Source organism: Ornithorhynchus anatinus, chromosome 14, assembly GCF_004115215.2.
Source record: "Ornithorhynchus anatinus isolate Pmale09 chromosome 14, mOrnAna1.pri.v4, whole genome shotgun sequence".
Lineage (NCBI taxonomy): Eukaryota > Metazoa > Chordata > Mammalia > Monotremata > Ornithorhynchidae > Ornithorhynchus > Ornithorhynchus anatinus.
This window is the reverse complement of record NC_041741.1, coordinates 46,757,790-46,773,900: the sequence shown is the minus strand read 5'-3', so window position 1 is coordinate 46,773,900 and position 16,111 is coordinate 46,757,790. Positions and strand designations below refer to the sequence as shown.

General features: G+C 46.3%; 1 protein-coding gene across 3 annotated transcripts in view; it reads right to left on the bottom strand.

Annotated features, from left to right (window-relative positions):
* The window catches only part of XPNPEP3 (X-prolyl aminopeptidase 3), a 36,737-nt gene that overhangs the window by 7,240 nt on the left and 13,386 nt on the right, over positions 1 to 16,111 (bottom strand). For all 3 annotated transcript variants that reach the window (XR_003764470.2, XM_029079379.2, XM_029079380.2), the window contains exons 4-9: positions 15,251 to 15,453; positions 14,201 to 14,263; positions 11,745 to 11,858; positions 10,427 to 10,512; positions 9,684 to 9,864; positions 7,944 to 8,064 (exon numbers count right to left, since the gene is read on the bottom strand). Coding sequence is in view for 2 of the 3 variants with exons in the window: in XM_029079379.2 (XP_028935212.1) it covers positions 7,944 to 8,064; positions 9,684 to 9,864; positions 10,427 to 10,512; positions 11,745 to 11,858; positions 14,201 to 14,263; positions 15,251 to 15,453 (768 nt within the window). In the remaining variant the exon portion in view is untranslated. The remainder of the gene's footprint in view (positions 1 to 7,943; positions 8,065 to 9,683; positions 9,865 to 10,426; positions 10,513 to 11,744; positions 11,859 to 14,200; positions 14,264 to 15,250; positions 15,454 to 16,111) is intronic.

Sequence of the window (16,111 nt, the reverse complement as noted above, 5' to 3'; positions counted from 1 at the left end):
TAGAACCCACGTCCTTCTGACTCCCAGGCCTGTAATAATAATAATGTTGGTATTTGTTAAGTGCTTACTATGTGCAGAGCACTGTTCTAAGCTCTGGGTTAGATACAGGGTCATCAGGTGGTCTCACGTGGGGCTCACAGTCTTCATCCCCATTTTACAGATGAGGGAACTGAGGCACAGAGAAGTGAAGTGACTTGCCCACAGTCACACAGCTGACTAGCTACCATGCCACGCTGCTTCTCGTAATTATTCAATTGCTCCTCAGTACTTATTCCTCAATAATCAATGGTGCTCTGCCCTTAGTTACTCTGATAATTGAGGGCAGAGCACCATACTGAGCACTTGGGAGAATGAGACAGAAGCAGTATACACCTTCCTTCAAGGAGTTTACAGTTCAGACCCAAATTATTAATGAATAGTGGGAGGCGGAGGAAGAGTGAGTACAGAATAGGTAGTGGTGCCAACAGGTCAGGGTGCGATATCAGAACAAATAACTGAATGTAAACACAATTACAGGTGATGAGGACAGTAAGAGGATGGCTGCGAGAAGTAGCACGGCCTTGTGGAAAGACCACGGGCCTGGGAGTCAGAGATCCTGAGTTCTAATCCCAGCTCTGCCACTTATCTGCTGTATGACCTTGGGCAAGTCACTTAACTTCTCTGTGCCTGTGACCTCATCTGTGAGCCCCATGTGGACTCTGTCCAACTTGATCATCGTACATCTACGTTAGCACTTAATAAAAATAAAATAAAATAATAATTTTAAAAATGGCTGTTGGGCTGATCCATATTGGCTAGCGAGAATTAATGGATAATAACTTCCAGGAGGAGTTCAGAAGGGTTATGGTTTTAAAACTGGGAAGGGCTGTGGTCCAGTGAGTTTGAGAGAGGGTATTCCAGGCTGAGAGAATAGAACGAGCAAGGGGTCAGAGGCAGCAGAGTTGAGTACGAGAATGGAAGGAGCGAAGAATGAAGGTGGAAAGTAGCGGGTGAAGACAGCCAATATATAAAATAGGGAAAGTTACTTTCTACGCAGAACAATGAACCTTTTGTCCTTTTCGGTCACAAAACAATTCATTTAAAATCCGATGTGAATCCGGATTATCTTGGATCTACCTCAGATAAAGGTTAGGAATTTTTGCTTGATCAGAGATGGATAGAGGTTTTGGTGGAGAGATCTGAATTTCAGGAAGTGCTTGGGAAAGTACAACACAGTAGAGTTGACAGACGTGATCCTTGCCTACAAGGAGCTGGTCTACAGGGGCAGACAGACATGAAAAGAAGTTAAAATAGAGATCTGGGCAGCATCACGCAATCCAGACTGAAGGAGGGGTGAGGAAGAGGCTGGGAGACAAGTGAGGAACCTGATACAATAATCCAACTGTAGTGTGAGGCAGGATTCAGTAGTTGGCTGAAAGTGAGGCATAAGTTTCCCTTGGACGGTAAGCTCCTTTAAGACAGGGAACATGTCTACCAAATGTTACATTACTCTCTCCCAAGTGCTATATATGGTTCTCTGCACACGGTTGAGTGCTAATAAATACCACTGATTGACGTTTGAAAGCCTGGAGGGAGTCAAGGCCAACACCAAGGTTGTAAGCTTCTGGGTCAGTAAGATTGGTTGTGTTATCAACAGAAATGGGAAAGTTAGGAGGGAAAATGAAAAATTCAATTTTAAACATGTTGAGTTTGGGGTATCAGCTGGACATCCAAGTAGAGATATTCCGGAAGCATGAGGAAATGTAAGGTTGAATATATGGAGAGGGATTGGGGATAGAGGAGAAGATTTATAGACTGTAAGATCCCTGTGGGCAAGGATTATGTTTACCAACTCTATTGTGTTGAACTCTCCCAAGTGCTTAGTAAAGTGCTCTGCACACACAGTAAGTGCTCAGTACCACTGATTGATGTTGTATTGTACTTTCCCAAGTGCTTAATACAGTACACTGCATAGACTAAGTGTCCAATAAATATCACTACCTGATTGGAGTGACTGTAGAGAGGATAGAGCTGAGGTCCCTGAGAGAGCGAATTATTATTATTGCTATTTTTATGGCATTTGTTAAGTGCTTACTACGTGTCAAGCACTGTTCTACGCGCTGGGGTAGATACAATTTTATCTGGTGGGACACAGACCCTGACCCACATGGGGCTCACAATCTGAAAGGGAGAGTAGAACAGGTGTTTAATCTTCATTTTACAGATGAGGAAACTGAGGCCCAGAAGTGAAGTGACTTGCCCAGGGTCACCCAGCAAGGACTTGGCAGTGCACCTAGGTCCTCTGACTCCCAGGCTCATGCTCTTTGCACCAGGCCCCGCTGCACCTCATAACGTAAAGCAAGGAATGTAGGAGATGCAGAACACAAGCCTACGAACCTCCAGTTAGGGAATGGAAAGTAGATGAGGTGCCGGTAAAATGAAAGTGAGATGGAGTAGTCAGGGAGGCAGGAAGAGAGAGATGAGCACCATTTCGGCTAAACCGAGTTCTAGAAGCATTTTAAGGAGACGGGGGGCATTCGTAACAGTGGTCAAAGTGGCCAAAAGGTCAAGGAGGATTTAGGCAGAGTTCAGCTCACTGATCACTGCTATGAGGAGGCCAGGGATGGCTTTAGAAAGTGTGATCTCGGGGCAGTAATGGGGGAAAAAACCTATTTATAGTAAATCAATAAGAGAGGAGGGAAGGAGAAGTTAAGGCAGAAGTGCATACAATCCATTCTTTCAATGGTATTTATTGAGCGCTTACGGCATGCAAAGTACTGTACTGAGCGCTTGGGAGAGTACGCTACAACACTAATAATAATGTTGGTATTTGTTAAGCGCTTACTATGTGCAAAGCACTGTTCTAAGCACTGGGGGCATACAAGGTGATCAGGTTGTCCCTCATGGGGCTCACAGATTTCATCCCCATTTTACAGATGAGGTTACTGAGGACCAGTGAAGTGACTTGCCCAAAGTCACACAGCTGACAAGCGGCGGAAGCGGAATTAGAACCCATGACCTCGGGCTCCCAAGCCCGTGCTCGTTCCACTGAGCCACGCTGCTTCTCTAAACAGACATTTTCCCTGCCCACAGTGAGCTCACAGTCTAGAGAGGGAGATGGACAGTAATACACATAAATAAATAAATAAATAGAAGATATATACATAAGTGCCACAGGGCTGGGAAGGGGGATCAAATGAAGGGAGCAAGTCAGGGTGACGCAGAAGGTTGTGGGAGAAGAGGAGAGGAAAGCTTAGTCAGGGTACGCTTCTTGGAGGAGATGTACCTTCAATAAGGCTTTGAAGTGGGGGAGAGCAATTGTCTGTCTGATATGAGGAAGGAAGGCGTTCCAGGCCAGAGGCAGGATGTGGGCGAGAAGTCGGTGGCGAGATAAGACGAGATCGAGATAGAGTGAGAAGGTTAGCATTAGAGGAACGAAGTGTGCCGGCTGGGCTGTAGTAGGAGAGGAGCGAGGTGACGTAGGAGGAGGTAAGGAGATTGGGTACTTTAAAACCAATGGGGAGGATTTTTTGTTTGATGAGGACCTGGATGGGCAACCCCTAGAGTTTCTTGAGGAGTGGGGAAACGTGGCCTGAACGTTTTTGTAGAAAAATGATCCGAGCAACAGAGTGGAGTACGGACTAGAATGGGGAGAGACAGGAGGCACGGAGGTCAGCAAGGAGGCTGATAGGATAATCCTGGCAGGGTAGGACAAGTGCTTGTATTAAAAATAATTTTAAAAAAGATGGTATTTGTTAAGCGCTTACTATGTGCAAAGCACTGTTCTAAGCACTGGGGGATACAAGGTGATCAGGTTGTCCCACGTGGGGCTCACAGTTTGAATCCCCATTTTCCAGATGAGGGAACTGAAGCACAGAGAAGTTAAGCGACTTGCCCAAAGTCACACAGCTGGCAAGCGGCGGAGCTGGGATTAGAACCCATGACCTCTGACTCCCAAGCCCAGGCTCTTTCCACTAAGCCACGCTGCTTCAACGTGATGGCAGTTTGGATGGAGAGGAAGGGGTGGATTTTAGTGATGCTGTGAATTTGGTTAGGAATGGGAGCAGGGAGCTGAAGGCGGCAGTGGGATTTAAGAGAAGGGTTTATTTAGTAAAGAGGAGACTTGATGCCTGATTACTTGTTTTGATGTCCATCTCCCTTCTTCTAGAGAAGCAGGGAGGCTCAGTGGAAAGAGCCCCGGCTTGGGAGTCGGAGTCATGGGTTCTAATCCCGGCTCCGCCGCTTGCCAGCTGTGTGACTTTGGGCAAGTCACTTCACTTCTCTGTGCCTCAGTTCCCTCATCTGGAAAATGGGGATTCAAACTGTGAGCCCCACGTGGGACAACATGATCACCTTGAATCCCCCCAGAGTGCTTAAAACAGTGCTTGCACATAGTAAGCACTTAACAAATACCACCGTTACTATTATTAGACTGCGAACCTGTTGTTGGGCAGGGATTGTCAAGTCACTTCTCTTCTCTGGGCCTCAGTTCCCTCATCTGTAAAATGGGAATTAAGACTGTGAGCCCCACGTGGGACAATCTGATCATCATGTAGCTTTGCACATAGTAAGCATTTAACAAGTACCATCATTATTATTTGTTGCTGAATTACACTTTCCAAGTGCTTAGTACAGTGCTCTGCATACAGTAAGCGCTCAGTAAGTACAACTGAATGAATGAATGAGTGAGTGTGCTTGAAGGCAGAGGGGAAGGAGCCACCTATGAGGGGGAAGTTGAAGACAGTGGTAAGGGAGGGGAGAGGAAAGAGTGCTCAATAAATACGACTGAATGAATGAGTGGAAGCAAGAGGAGAGGGTCAGAGGCCCAAGTAGAGGAGGTGGATTTGAGTGTAGGCAGGAAATCTCCTCCTAAGACATAGCTGGGGGGAAGAAAGAGGAAGAGGAGGAGGTAATATAGTCAGGAGAGAGCAATGAAGGGAAATGGCATGGTCTAGTGGAAAGAGCACAGGTCCGAGACAAAGGGACCGAGGTTCTAATCCCAACTCCACCACTTCTCTGCTGTAGGCTCTGCACATAGTAAGTGCTCAATAAATAAATTGACTCATTGACCTTGGGCAGATCGCTTTGCTTCTCTGGGCCTCAATTACCTCATCTGCAAAATGGGGATTAAGACTGTTCGCTCCATGTGGGACTCTGTCCAGTCAATCAATCAATCATTTTGAGCGTTTTCTGTGTGCAGAGCGTTCTACTAAGCACTTGGGAGAGTACAATATAACAATGTAACAGACACATTCCCTGCCCACAACAAGTTTACAATCTAGATGGAGAGAGAGATATTACTATAAATAAACCACAGATATGTACATAAATGCTGTGGGGTGGGGTGGGGTGGATGAATAAAGGGAGCAAATCGGGGTGACAGGGAGTGGAAGAAAAGAAAAAGAGGGTTCAGTTAGGGAAGGTCTCTTGGAGGAGACGTGCCTTCAATAAGGCTTTAAAGGGGCCGAGAGTAACTGTTTGTCAGATATGACAAGGGAGGGTGTTCCCGATCTCCTCTAGTGGTAAGTATAGCTCCTGGTATACAGTAAGCGCTTAACAAATCCTTTTAATAATGAAAAAAAAGGTTTGGGAAGTTCAGCCAACAGTTTCTATTTTACCCTTCATCAGGTCATCAAGGGTAAGGGAAGGAGGCAGTGAAGCCACTGAAGAGTTCAGATTAAAGATGTGGAATAACTGGTAGGGGCTGTGATGAGGGAAGAAAAGAAGTTTAGCTGAGCAGAAGAAAGAGCTGAATTATGACAGGTCACTGTGACCATGAGGTTGGCAGAAGTAGGCCCGGTGCCTGGTTTAACTGAGGGATCGAGGTACACTACACCAGAGAGCAAACTCCAGATTCGAAACCATTCCCTTCATGATAGAAGGGCTCTCTTCCCTGACAGATAAAAGTAAAAGGCAAAAATTTAGCCTAGGGAAGTTTAAGCGACATGTTAAGCCACAGATCTGTCTCTCCCTGTACACTGTAAGCTCCTTGTGGTGAGGGATTGTGACTACCAACACGATTATATAATGATAACAGTAATTAATTAGGGTATTCTTTAAACACTTGTTTATGTGCCAGGCAGTGCACTAAACAAATCAGGTTGGATGCAGTCCCTGTCCCACGTGGGGCTCACAGTTTCAATCCCCATTTTACGGATGAGGTAACCGAGGCCCAGAGAAGTGAAGTGACTTGTCTAAGGTCACACAGCAGACGAGTGGCAGAGTCGGTATTAGAACCCAGGACCTTCTGACTCCCAGGTCCATGCTTTATCCCCTGTGGCATGCTGCTTCCTAAGCACTGTGCTTTCCCAAGCATTTAGTATAGTGCTCTGTACTCAGTAAGCGCTCAACCAATCTCACTGACTGAGGGTTGGCAACATGCCATAGGGGCACGGTTAGGAACTGCTTCCCCAGAAGAGGGTTGAGAGTTCCATTCTTGAAAGTCCCTAAAAATGGGAAAAAAGAGGGCAGGGCATCCCCACTGATCCAGGGAGACCAGTTTAGGACATCTTTTCCACCTCTATCATTTTCTCTCATTTGATCCCTGTGGTGAGGTGGTTATCTAAGGACCCTCAGGTTTACAGGTCAAAATTAAGGGCTGTCAACAGGCCAGCTGAGACCTCTTCCTCATCTAGTGGCATTGACTAAATCAACTATGTTCCTGGAACAGCTCACTCTTGTCTAGTGCACGTGATTTGGGTAACTGTCAGAACCCTACACAGAGTAATTCTTTGGTTTGAGGACTTCAATCTAGCAAACAGCCTGGTCCTAAGCAGGTACCCACATATTTGGTTATCTCAGCTGGTAAAAGCAACACTAATTTTAACTTCTTATCATATGATTCTATGCGGGTGGAGGCTGGCTGAAATACTGAGTTTGTCTCTCTTACGTCTTGAAGATGGGGTGAGTTCAAGATCACGAGATGGTGTGGGGCAAAGAGAGTATCAGGAGTAATGTTAAGAGTCTCCCCTGTGCAAAGCACTGTGCCAAGTGCTAAGAAAGAAGTACCTGGATGAAATACAAATCCTGGCTTTGGCTCCCAAAGGATTCCCAATTTAAGGCTAAAGAGGATGGGAATGGGGAGACACTAAGGAAAGATGTAACAGGGATGGAAACTAGAAACTAACAGTGAATTCCATACAGCTGAAACATCATACACCTACGCAATCCAGCAGAGCTAAATTTACCAGTTAAGGTTTGGGGCTTGTTGTTTGCTGATTTTATAAAAAAAAAAAAAAGACAGTTTTCAATATGCCTTTCTGGTTATCCTCATCAAAAGGGGGCAGAAAAGTGGTGAAGGAAGTGGTTTGGACCTGATTATCAAACCGGATCCGGCTAAGATAGGGTGAGGTGAAATTTCAAAAAATCTGCTAGCCTGCTAAGTGTGATCCTGATGACAGAAATTTCCAATTACTGCCTCGCTGACTGAGAGTGTTTCTTGGGGTCCGCACCTGCTTCCAGCTGGACAAGGAAGACATCACTCTCCAGCCTCACTTGGGAGAGCAGAGCATCCGGCAGAAGACAGAGCTGGATATCCTGGAGAAAATGTTCCCTGTTGTGCATCAGAGGGACCAGTTTTTGTGTGGCTTAGTGGATAGAGCACAGGCCTGGGAGTCAGAAGGACCTGGGTTATAATCCTGGCTCTGCCACATGTCTGTTGTGTGACCTCGGGCAAGTCACTTAACTTCTCTGAGCCTCAGTTACTTCATCTGTAAAATGGGGATAAGATTACGAGCCCCATGTGGGAAAGGGACTGTGTCCAACCTGATTAACTTGTATCCACTCCAGAGCTTAGAACAGTGCCTGGCACCTAGTAAGCGCTTACCAAGTGCCATAATTATTATTATAAAGGATAATTATTATTATAAACAACTGCTCGGATGGAAAATGAACAGGTTTCCTCTCCTCCTTCACAGTCGGCTGTGCTGGCTCACCCCGGGCAGATTGGAAAGGCATCTTCTTACCTGGTTCGATAGTGATCACCATTCCTGGCTGGAGCGGGAGTGAACGGGACACGTCTGGAGTGTCATGGACATCCAGCCCCAGGTAATGGCCCACATGGTGGGGGCAGAATTTCCGAGCAGCCTGGTAACAAGAAAATCACTGTGCTGTTACTACAGAAAATGGGCATGGTCCCAAAGGGAAAGCTGGGAATCTGAAAACAGTTAAAATGCGTAGGATTGAGACTCACCAGCCTACACTGAGTTGATTTTTTTTTTCCACCTCAAATGAGTTGGAAGTTCTGGAGGAAATGCATTCTTCAGGAAAACGAAGAGCTCCCTGAACAGGCAGAAAACTTCCCCAGGACTTTACCTGTGCCCTTTACTTCCAACTCAGGGCTTGCCCTGTTCTTCAAGGCTTGAAACTCCTTCCTGCCCAACACTACTTGATTACGCTACTCAATTAGACTGTAAGCCCGTCAAACGGCAGGGACTGTATCTGTTGCCGACTTGTTCATTCCAAGCGCTTAGTACAGTGCTCTGCACATAGTAAGCGCTCAATAAATACTATTGAATGAATGAATTACTTCAGTCCTGGATCCTCCCAACACTTTCTTCCCCCCAAAACCTGCGACTTCCATCGAAATCCAGGCTTCCAATGAACATAAACCTAGGTCACACTGGGGTGCCACTAAATCAAGTAGGCCTGAGACCAAACTCATTTTCTGCCTCGCTTGTGTGGGGCGCTGAAGTGCCTTTGGCATCGACTTCACTAAAACACTGTAGATCACGGCGAAGACTCACTGGGAGAGGATCGGAATGGCTATTCTTTCCTCCCCTTTGTGTTCCCTTTCCTTCCCAACTCCTATCTCCTTTCCCATTTTGGGGCACTGGAAGTGGATGGTGCCCTTTGGATGGGGATGTGCTGCCACCTGCTGGGACGAGCGAACGCTGGGCTCCTTTGTTTTAGAAGCGCCCGTTGCCCGACAGAGCCGTGTCCGCGTCCCCATTAATCACCCAAAAGGGGGAGGCCTACACCTAAGCCTTCTAGAGAGGAAATGGCCCAGAGACCTTCCCCACTACTGATCCTTTTTTCTTTAGGGAGGAGAAGACAGCTGGAATGGGCTTAGTGCCAGACCCACCGGTCCTGCTTAGGCCTCCGGTGGGTTTAGGGTCGTGGAATAATCGTAACTAATGATAACTGTGGTCTTTGTTAAGAGCTTACTGTCGCCGGGGTAGACACAAGCTAATCGGGGTGGACGGAGTCCCTGTCCCACATTGGGCTCACCATCTTAATCCCCGTTTTCCAGGTGAGGTAGCTGAGGCCCAGAGAAATTAAGTGACTTGACAAAAGGTCGCACAGCAGACGAGTGGCAGAGCCGGGATTAGAACCCGGGTCTTTCTGTCTTGCAGGCCTGGGCTCTACCCATTATGCCAGGCTGCTTCTCGTGTACCCACTCCTTTCTCTTTGCACATGCTTGCGTCTCTGGGTGCTCTTCCTGAAATCTCCTCTCTCCTGCCTCCATCAACAACATTAACAGAGGTACTTTTAGCTTGGGTATGGACAGAGTCATGTCTATAAGAGCAACGGAGGGGAGGGCTGGAGAAAAGTGGGCTGGAGGGCTGGAGAAGGGTGTGTTCTGGGAACAGTCGCTGCGACTTCCCCGAGGCGCTCAACCACCGATTGACTGATCCCCCATTGTCTCTCCATTTCGCTCAACTCGACAGCTTCAGAGAGTAGGGAATTCTGGAACAGTGCAGTACCTTGAAAGCGTCGTTTCCCTTGGCGTTCTTCAAGATCCCAAGCTCTTTCAGCTTCTGTCCTATTAATGTCAGCATAAGGCTGTAGATGTTCTCCAGGCTGGTCCCAGGAGTGCAGAGGGTCAGGCAGGCCTTCTGGATCTCCAAGACAGCTTCGTACAGCTCTGCTTGGGGTGCGGTGAACCTGGAGGGCAAGGAACAGTAAGAAGCCACAGGGTCGCCTTCCTGCCCAAAGAATGGTTTGGGGCAACCCGAGGAGATAGGCACAGTGAGCTTTATCTCCTGAATTGGAAAAGTCCAAGCTGAGTGGGAGTGAGCGCTGAGATTCCTCTGCCCTTTACAGTTCAGTAATAACTCATACGGGGAAATTGCAGTTGTGAGAGGTTGGAAATGGGACCACACAGAGCCCATGGTGATCAGGAGAGATATCATTGAATCTCAGTTCTTCGAAATGTGTTTTTTTAGAGTGGAGAACAAAATCTGGGAAGTGGCCCTTTGGCTTTGGATTTGAAGGCTCCGGTGTTTCTTCAAATAACTAAAGTTCAGACTGTCTGTGCCACAGTTACTGTGGTCTCAGGACCAATCTGGTTTAAGCCTTACTAAGACCTCAGTCACAGGGCAAAACTGCAGTGAAATTTGGGACCTCGTGTGGACCTGGGATGTCTACCGCGCATTTGCTGACACATCCACACCCCAAATCCAAGTCCTGCTGGGAAACAGGGGGCCGCGCCTTCTGAGTGTCCTACCTGCCATTGACAGGCCAAGTGCGGGTGATGTCGCTCACGTAGCAGGAGAACTCGCAACCTCCATCCAGCAGCACCATCTCCCCGTCCTGGAATGGAGGGACCAAGGTCAGGTGGGAGAGTTTCTGCTCTGGGATCCCCATTTGCTTTGCCTTCGGTTTTGGGGTGGGTCTAAGAAAGGAGGGCAGATCTGACCTGGTTCCACCTAATATGGGGACACGGAACCTGGCTCCCTCTCTAAAGCTTCCCAGAAGAGTTGAAGTTCCTAGCCACTCTCTTCCTAGCACTCCTCTGGGTTCCTGCAATTATTCTCAACTGTTTTACTCTCCAAGAAGGGGACTCCCAACTTCCTACACTTTACCTTATTATTGGTAAACTTACTGGAACTTCCACCGCCACCATCCTCCTCCATGGTCTTTATTAATAATAATTATGGCACTTGCTAAGCACTTACTATGTGCTAGGCACTGTATTAAGTGCCGGGGTCAATACAAGAAAATCGGGTTGGACACAGTCCCTGTCCCATGTGGAGCTCACAGTCTCAATCCCCATTTTACAGATGAGGTAACTGGGGCTCAAAGAAGTGAAGTGACTTTCCCAAGATAACATAGCAGACAAATGGCAGAGCCAAGTTTAGAACCCATGACCTTCCGACTCCCAGGCCCTTGCTCTATCCACTATGCCATGCTGCTTAAGTGCCTAATGGGTGCAGAACGCTGTTCTAAGCACTTAGAAGAGCACAAAAGAAGCAAAAAATGATGTTCTTGATCTCTAAGGGCTTACAATCTAATGGAAAGAATACATACAGACTCAAAATTGTTTACAAACAGTAGATATATAAGGATGGACGAGAACAGAGTAGGATAGTCTTTTTCAAGGTATTTGTTAAATGCTTACTATATTACTACTAAGCGCTGGGGTGGATACAAGCTAATCAGGTTGGACATAGACCATGTCCCACATAGGGCTCCCAGCCTTAATCGCCATTTTGCAGACGAGGTAACTGAGGCACAGAGAGATGAAGTGACTTGCCCATGGTCCCACAGCAGACAAGCGGCAGAGCCGGAGTTATAACCCAGGTCTTGCTGACTCCCAGGCCCGTGCTCTATCCACTAGGCCAGACTGCTTCTCTATGATCCAGATAGCAGCGGTGGGGCGGGGGGAGACACTGAAGGCCCTCACTTATAGTAGGCAAGGCATACAAGACATGAATAGGCTTCTCCCACCTCTTTCCCTTGACAAGTAAGAGCAGAAAGGGTCTGAGGAGTGAACGTGCCCTTGGTTCGAATTGGTTTGTCCTCTGTAAAAACATCTCGTTTACCTGGATAAGTTGATTGTTCTTCACATAGTGCAAAGTGTTGGACCGGTTGCCGCCAGCAACCACAGGTGGATAAGCCAAGATGTCTGCACCACGAGCTCGGCATTCATATTCAAACTGCAACAGAAAGTAAACCCTGAAGTGAGTGGTAACATGCTGGAAGTTCATTCAATCGTATTTCATTTAATCATATTTATTGAGAGCTTTCTGTGTGCAGAGAACTGTATTAAGTGCTTGGGAGAGTACAATATAATGATAAATGGACTAATTCCCTGCCCACAATGAGTTTACAGTCTAATCTTCAGAGGTCAACTAGCCCAACACCTTGATGGGACCACACCCAAGTCATCCCAGGCGAATCGATTCACCGACTATTTTCAAGACCTTCAGGGAGGTGACATCCTACCTTCCCTTGATCATCTGGCCCAGTATTTCAATTTAACTCACTCCTTACCACCAGAAAATGTTTCCTTGCATCTAACATAGATCCTACATGCTATTTGCAATTTCAACCCATTTCCTATTGAATTGTTCTGAAGCACAATTTTGTTCTGAATTGTTGAATTGTTCAGTGGAGATGAAAGCAGTTGGTTACTTTCTTTTGTTCAGTTATTCTTTATAACTTTCATGTCACCTCCAGCCTTTTGCTCTCCAAGTCAATAATTCATGTTTTTGACCTTTCCTCTTTTCCAAACCTTAAATCACTTTTACTGTTCTCCTCTGTACCCTCTCCAAATTCTCTTTATTTCCTGAGCCCGTAAGTGGAACCCAGCACACTTTACTGAAGCTCTGACCAGAGTTGCACACAGAAGTTTCCTACACATTCTACTCCTAGTAACACTTCCCAGTATCCTGATTTTGCAACAACAGGACTGCAGTGCTGACTCACATTCAGCCTTTTAAATAGCCACTAGCCCATTCATTCCAGAAGAGCAACAATCTAAACTGGAGAGAAGGAAAGAGTGCCAATTTCTTTCTTTTCCCTTTTAAGTGTTTTACACCACACGATTACTGCTGAACGACATTCTGTTTGGCTTTGCATTAGACCAATCTGAACATGAATCCTGCTTTTTTAAAGTGCCTAGTACAGAATAATGGACTCCCAGGGTGCTCAATCAACAAATTTCCCAAGATGCCAGCCACTTCACATCAGCCCTCTCACCATCCTGCTGCCTTTCGCAAACTCAGTGAACAAACTTCCTAATCCATGCTTCAGATCATTCACAGGAATATTAAAAAAAAATCCACCTCAGAACTGATCCTTTTAAAGAATTCTCCTTTACTATATCCATCCATCCCCCTCCCTCTAAGCTTTCACTAAGTATGACCTTTCAGTTAGATAATAATAATAATTAAGATAATAACTGTGATATTTGTTAAGTCCTTACTACGTGCTAGGCATTGTTCGAAGCACTGGGGTAGATACAAGAAAATCGGGTTGGACATAGTGCCTGTCCCACATAGGGCTCACAGTCATAATCCCCATTTTATAGATGAGAGAACTGAGGCACAGAGAAGTGACTTGCCTAAGATCATACAGCAGACAGACAGCAGCGTGGGATTAGAACCCAGATCCTTCTGACTCCCAGGCCTGTGCTCTTTCCATTAGGCCACGCTGCCTCTCCACCTATCCAACAGTTGTGCAGTCTGGCCCGTATTTTTCCAGTTTATTGATAAGACTATCACATGGGACAGAATCCAATGCTTTGCCGAAGGAAATCAAGATACATTATCCCTATTGCTCCCACCTGAACCACTAGACCTGTCATTCTGACACAGAAATAGATTATAGTGTCACTGTGGGTTTTCTTTCAAAGCCTCGTTGATTGATAACTTTTCTCTTCTAGGAGACAGAAGGTTTTTTCCAATACTTTTCCAGCTATAGAAATTGTATTTCCAGGCCTGGGATTCCAGAGTTGACTGAAAAGGAGGATGGAGTCAATTAGTAGTGTTTTAACCACATTCTGAGGTGCTGAGCGAGCAGTCGGCTACGCTTAATTCAACTCCTAGCTGACAGCTATGGTTCAGCTGGGGCAGGAAGCAGAAAACCAAACTCTGATGTGGCAGACAATTGAAAGGAAGAAGTAAGAGGGGAAAAAAAAGTTAGTTACAGGTTCCCTCAGTGTCCTTTCTCTGGCAGGTCCAGAACCCCTGCACAGTAAGACATTGCCAGGCCTGTACTTATTTTCCTAACACATGAGCACTTATGTAAACAGCCTTATACCCTATTTCCCCTATCCATAATTTAATATCTGCCTCCCCCTATAGACTGTAAGCTCCTCATGGGCAAGGTTTTTAACTACCAACTCTGCTGTACTTTCCCAAGTGCTTAGTACAATGCTCTGCACATAGTAAGTGCTTAAATATTTCCGATTGATTGATGAGCTCACATGGTTTTGTGATTTTCCCTGCCCCCACTCCCCAACAATCGTTAGAATAGTCCACATTCTACTACTCACCTTGGCATAGAGAAATGCTTCATTTATAGGGGATTTGCTGGCAAACATGGTCTCTATGAAAGCCTATCACAAAAAAAACCAAAACAAAAAACAGGAGTTGGGGCAGGAATTACAGTCTCTTTTAGCTTAGTTTTGAGTTTGAGAAACAAAATGATGAAATGGCAATCATCCTCTATATTTTGTCTGTCCACTTAAGATTAAAGAGGCAACTTTCCAAAGCAATTGGATGCTAATGTCCAGAACTGAGAAGACAAAATTCTCCCTCCTGCAAAACCTGATGGGTGACCTGGCTGGACGGTAAACCAACCGTCATCCTTTAGAAATCGGGCTAATAGTTGGAAAATGTTAGCTGGGAAAACCATTCATTCTGTTACATCGGGTTTCCTTGTGTTTGAGAGATTAGGAGAGAAGGGCCCATTTCTTTGTCCAACTCAACACTTACTTTGTGTCAGGCACTGTTCTAAGCTCTGTTCTTGCTCCCAGCTTGGTCCTAGATTCTGGAGGAGACTCTGCGGACCAGACAGAGACCCCTCTCTCCCCTGCCCAGCAGTCTGATGAGTAATCTCCATCTAGACTGTAAACCTGTTATGGGTAGGGAATTTGTCGGTTTACTGCTCTATGGTTTACTACTCTACTGAAGGCTCCCCAGTGCTTAGTACAGTGCTCTGCATACAATAAGTGCTCAATAAATGCGACTGACTAATCTATGGGCAAGTTGGGTCCAGGAGCCTCTGGGGTGGATCTATAAAATCTAAATCTCTTAGGGCCTGTTGGCAGAACCACAGCAGGGTTCAGATGACTATTAAAAAAAGAAAAAGGAAAAAAAAGAGAGGAACCTCTGATCAGTTTTGTCTGCCTCAAGGGTGGATGGGAAATTCTAGTCCAGCCTGGCCAAAACAGATTTGGCCGTTCTTGGCTTTTATGGTTTATTTTAGTGTGAGTGCTATTATTCCAAAGCTTATCCATTCTTATCCAAAAGCTTAAAAAACCCACAGGAAAAACAAGACACCCCCACCCCCAGCCGCTTCAAACTTCTTGAGGATGCCATACCTGGGACGTCAGTCTCCCGGCCACCTGCATCAGCTCAATCTCGGCTGGGGATTTGATGAGCCGGAGCTGCTGCACCAGGTGCTGGAGTCCTCGGACTCTGTTCTTGCTCCTGGCTTTGGTTTCGGTTAGAGACTGCAGGAAGTCTGAGTGAAGCTGGGAGTGGGCCGGCCTTGTCCAGTCATACCAAACTGTGTTGGTCTCAGCTTTTAACACGAAACCAGAAAAAGTAAATAAATACAAATAATCAAAGAACACCACAGGGGCAAAAACTAGTTCCACCTCCGTGATGGAAGGGTTAGGCCTTAAATCACTGCTCAATCAGGAAGGCATTCTAAAGATATGCAGTCCCTTTGCTTAAAATATGTGACTGAGGGGTTTGTGTCAAGGGAGGGGGGTGAGGGAAAGAAGGAGGGAGAAGGGCCCCAAAGGGTTCAGTCTTAGGGACTGATTAACTAAAACGTTGAGATTATCCTGGTAAATTAGCAATAACAAAACTCAAATTCCAGTGAGTATTACAGACGTTGTCTGGAGGAATTGGTGGCGGAGCGGTGCAAGAAGCAAGCAAGCACTTGCTAAGACTACGACCCCGGGTTCAAGCTCTCCGATATCTCACAAAAGACCTCTCTGTACCAGAGGGAGGGGCCTCTTGCACAGTTCATCATTTTGGAAGGGGAAATTCTTCAGCTCTGCCTCCACAATCCCTAAAGCCAGACACGTTTCTGCCCTTCTCACCCCCTTCCCTCTTGGAAATCCAAGCTGAGGGCTGGAGATCAGGAAGTTGCCCGTTTCCGGGTCGAACATTATGACACGGTTCTAGTCAAAGGGAATCAGTTCTTCTCTGGTATCATCCTCCTAGTGTTG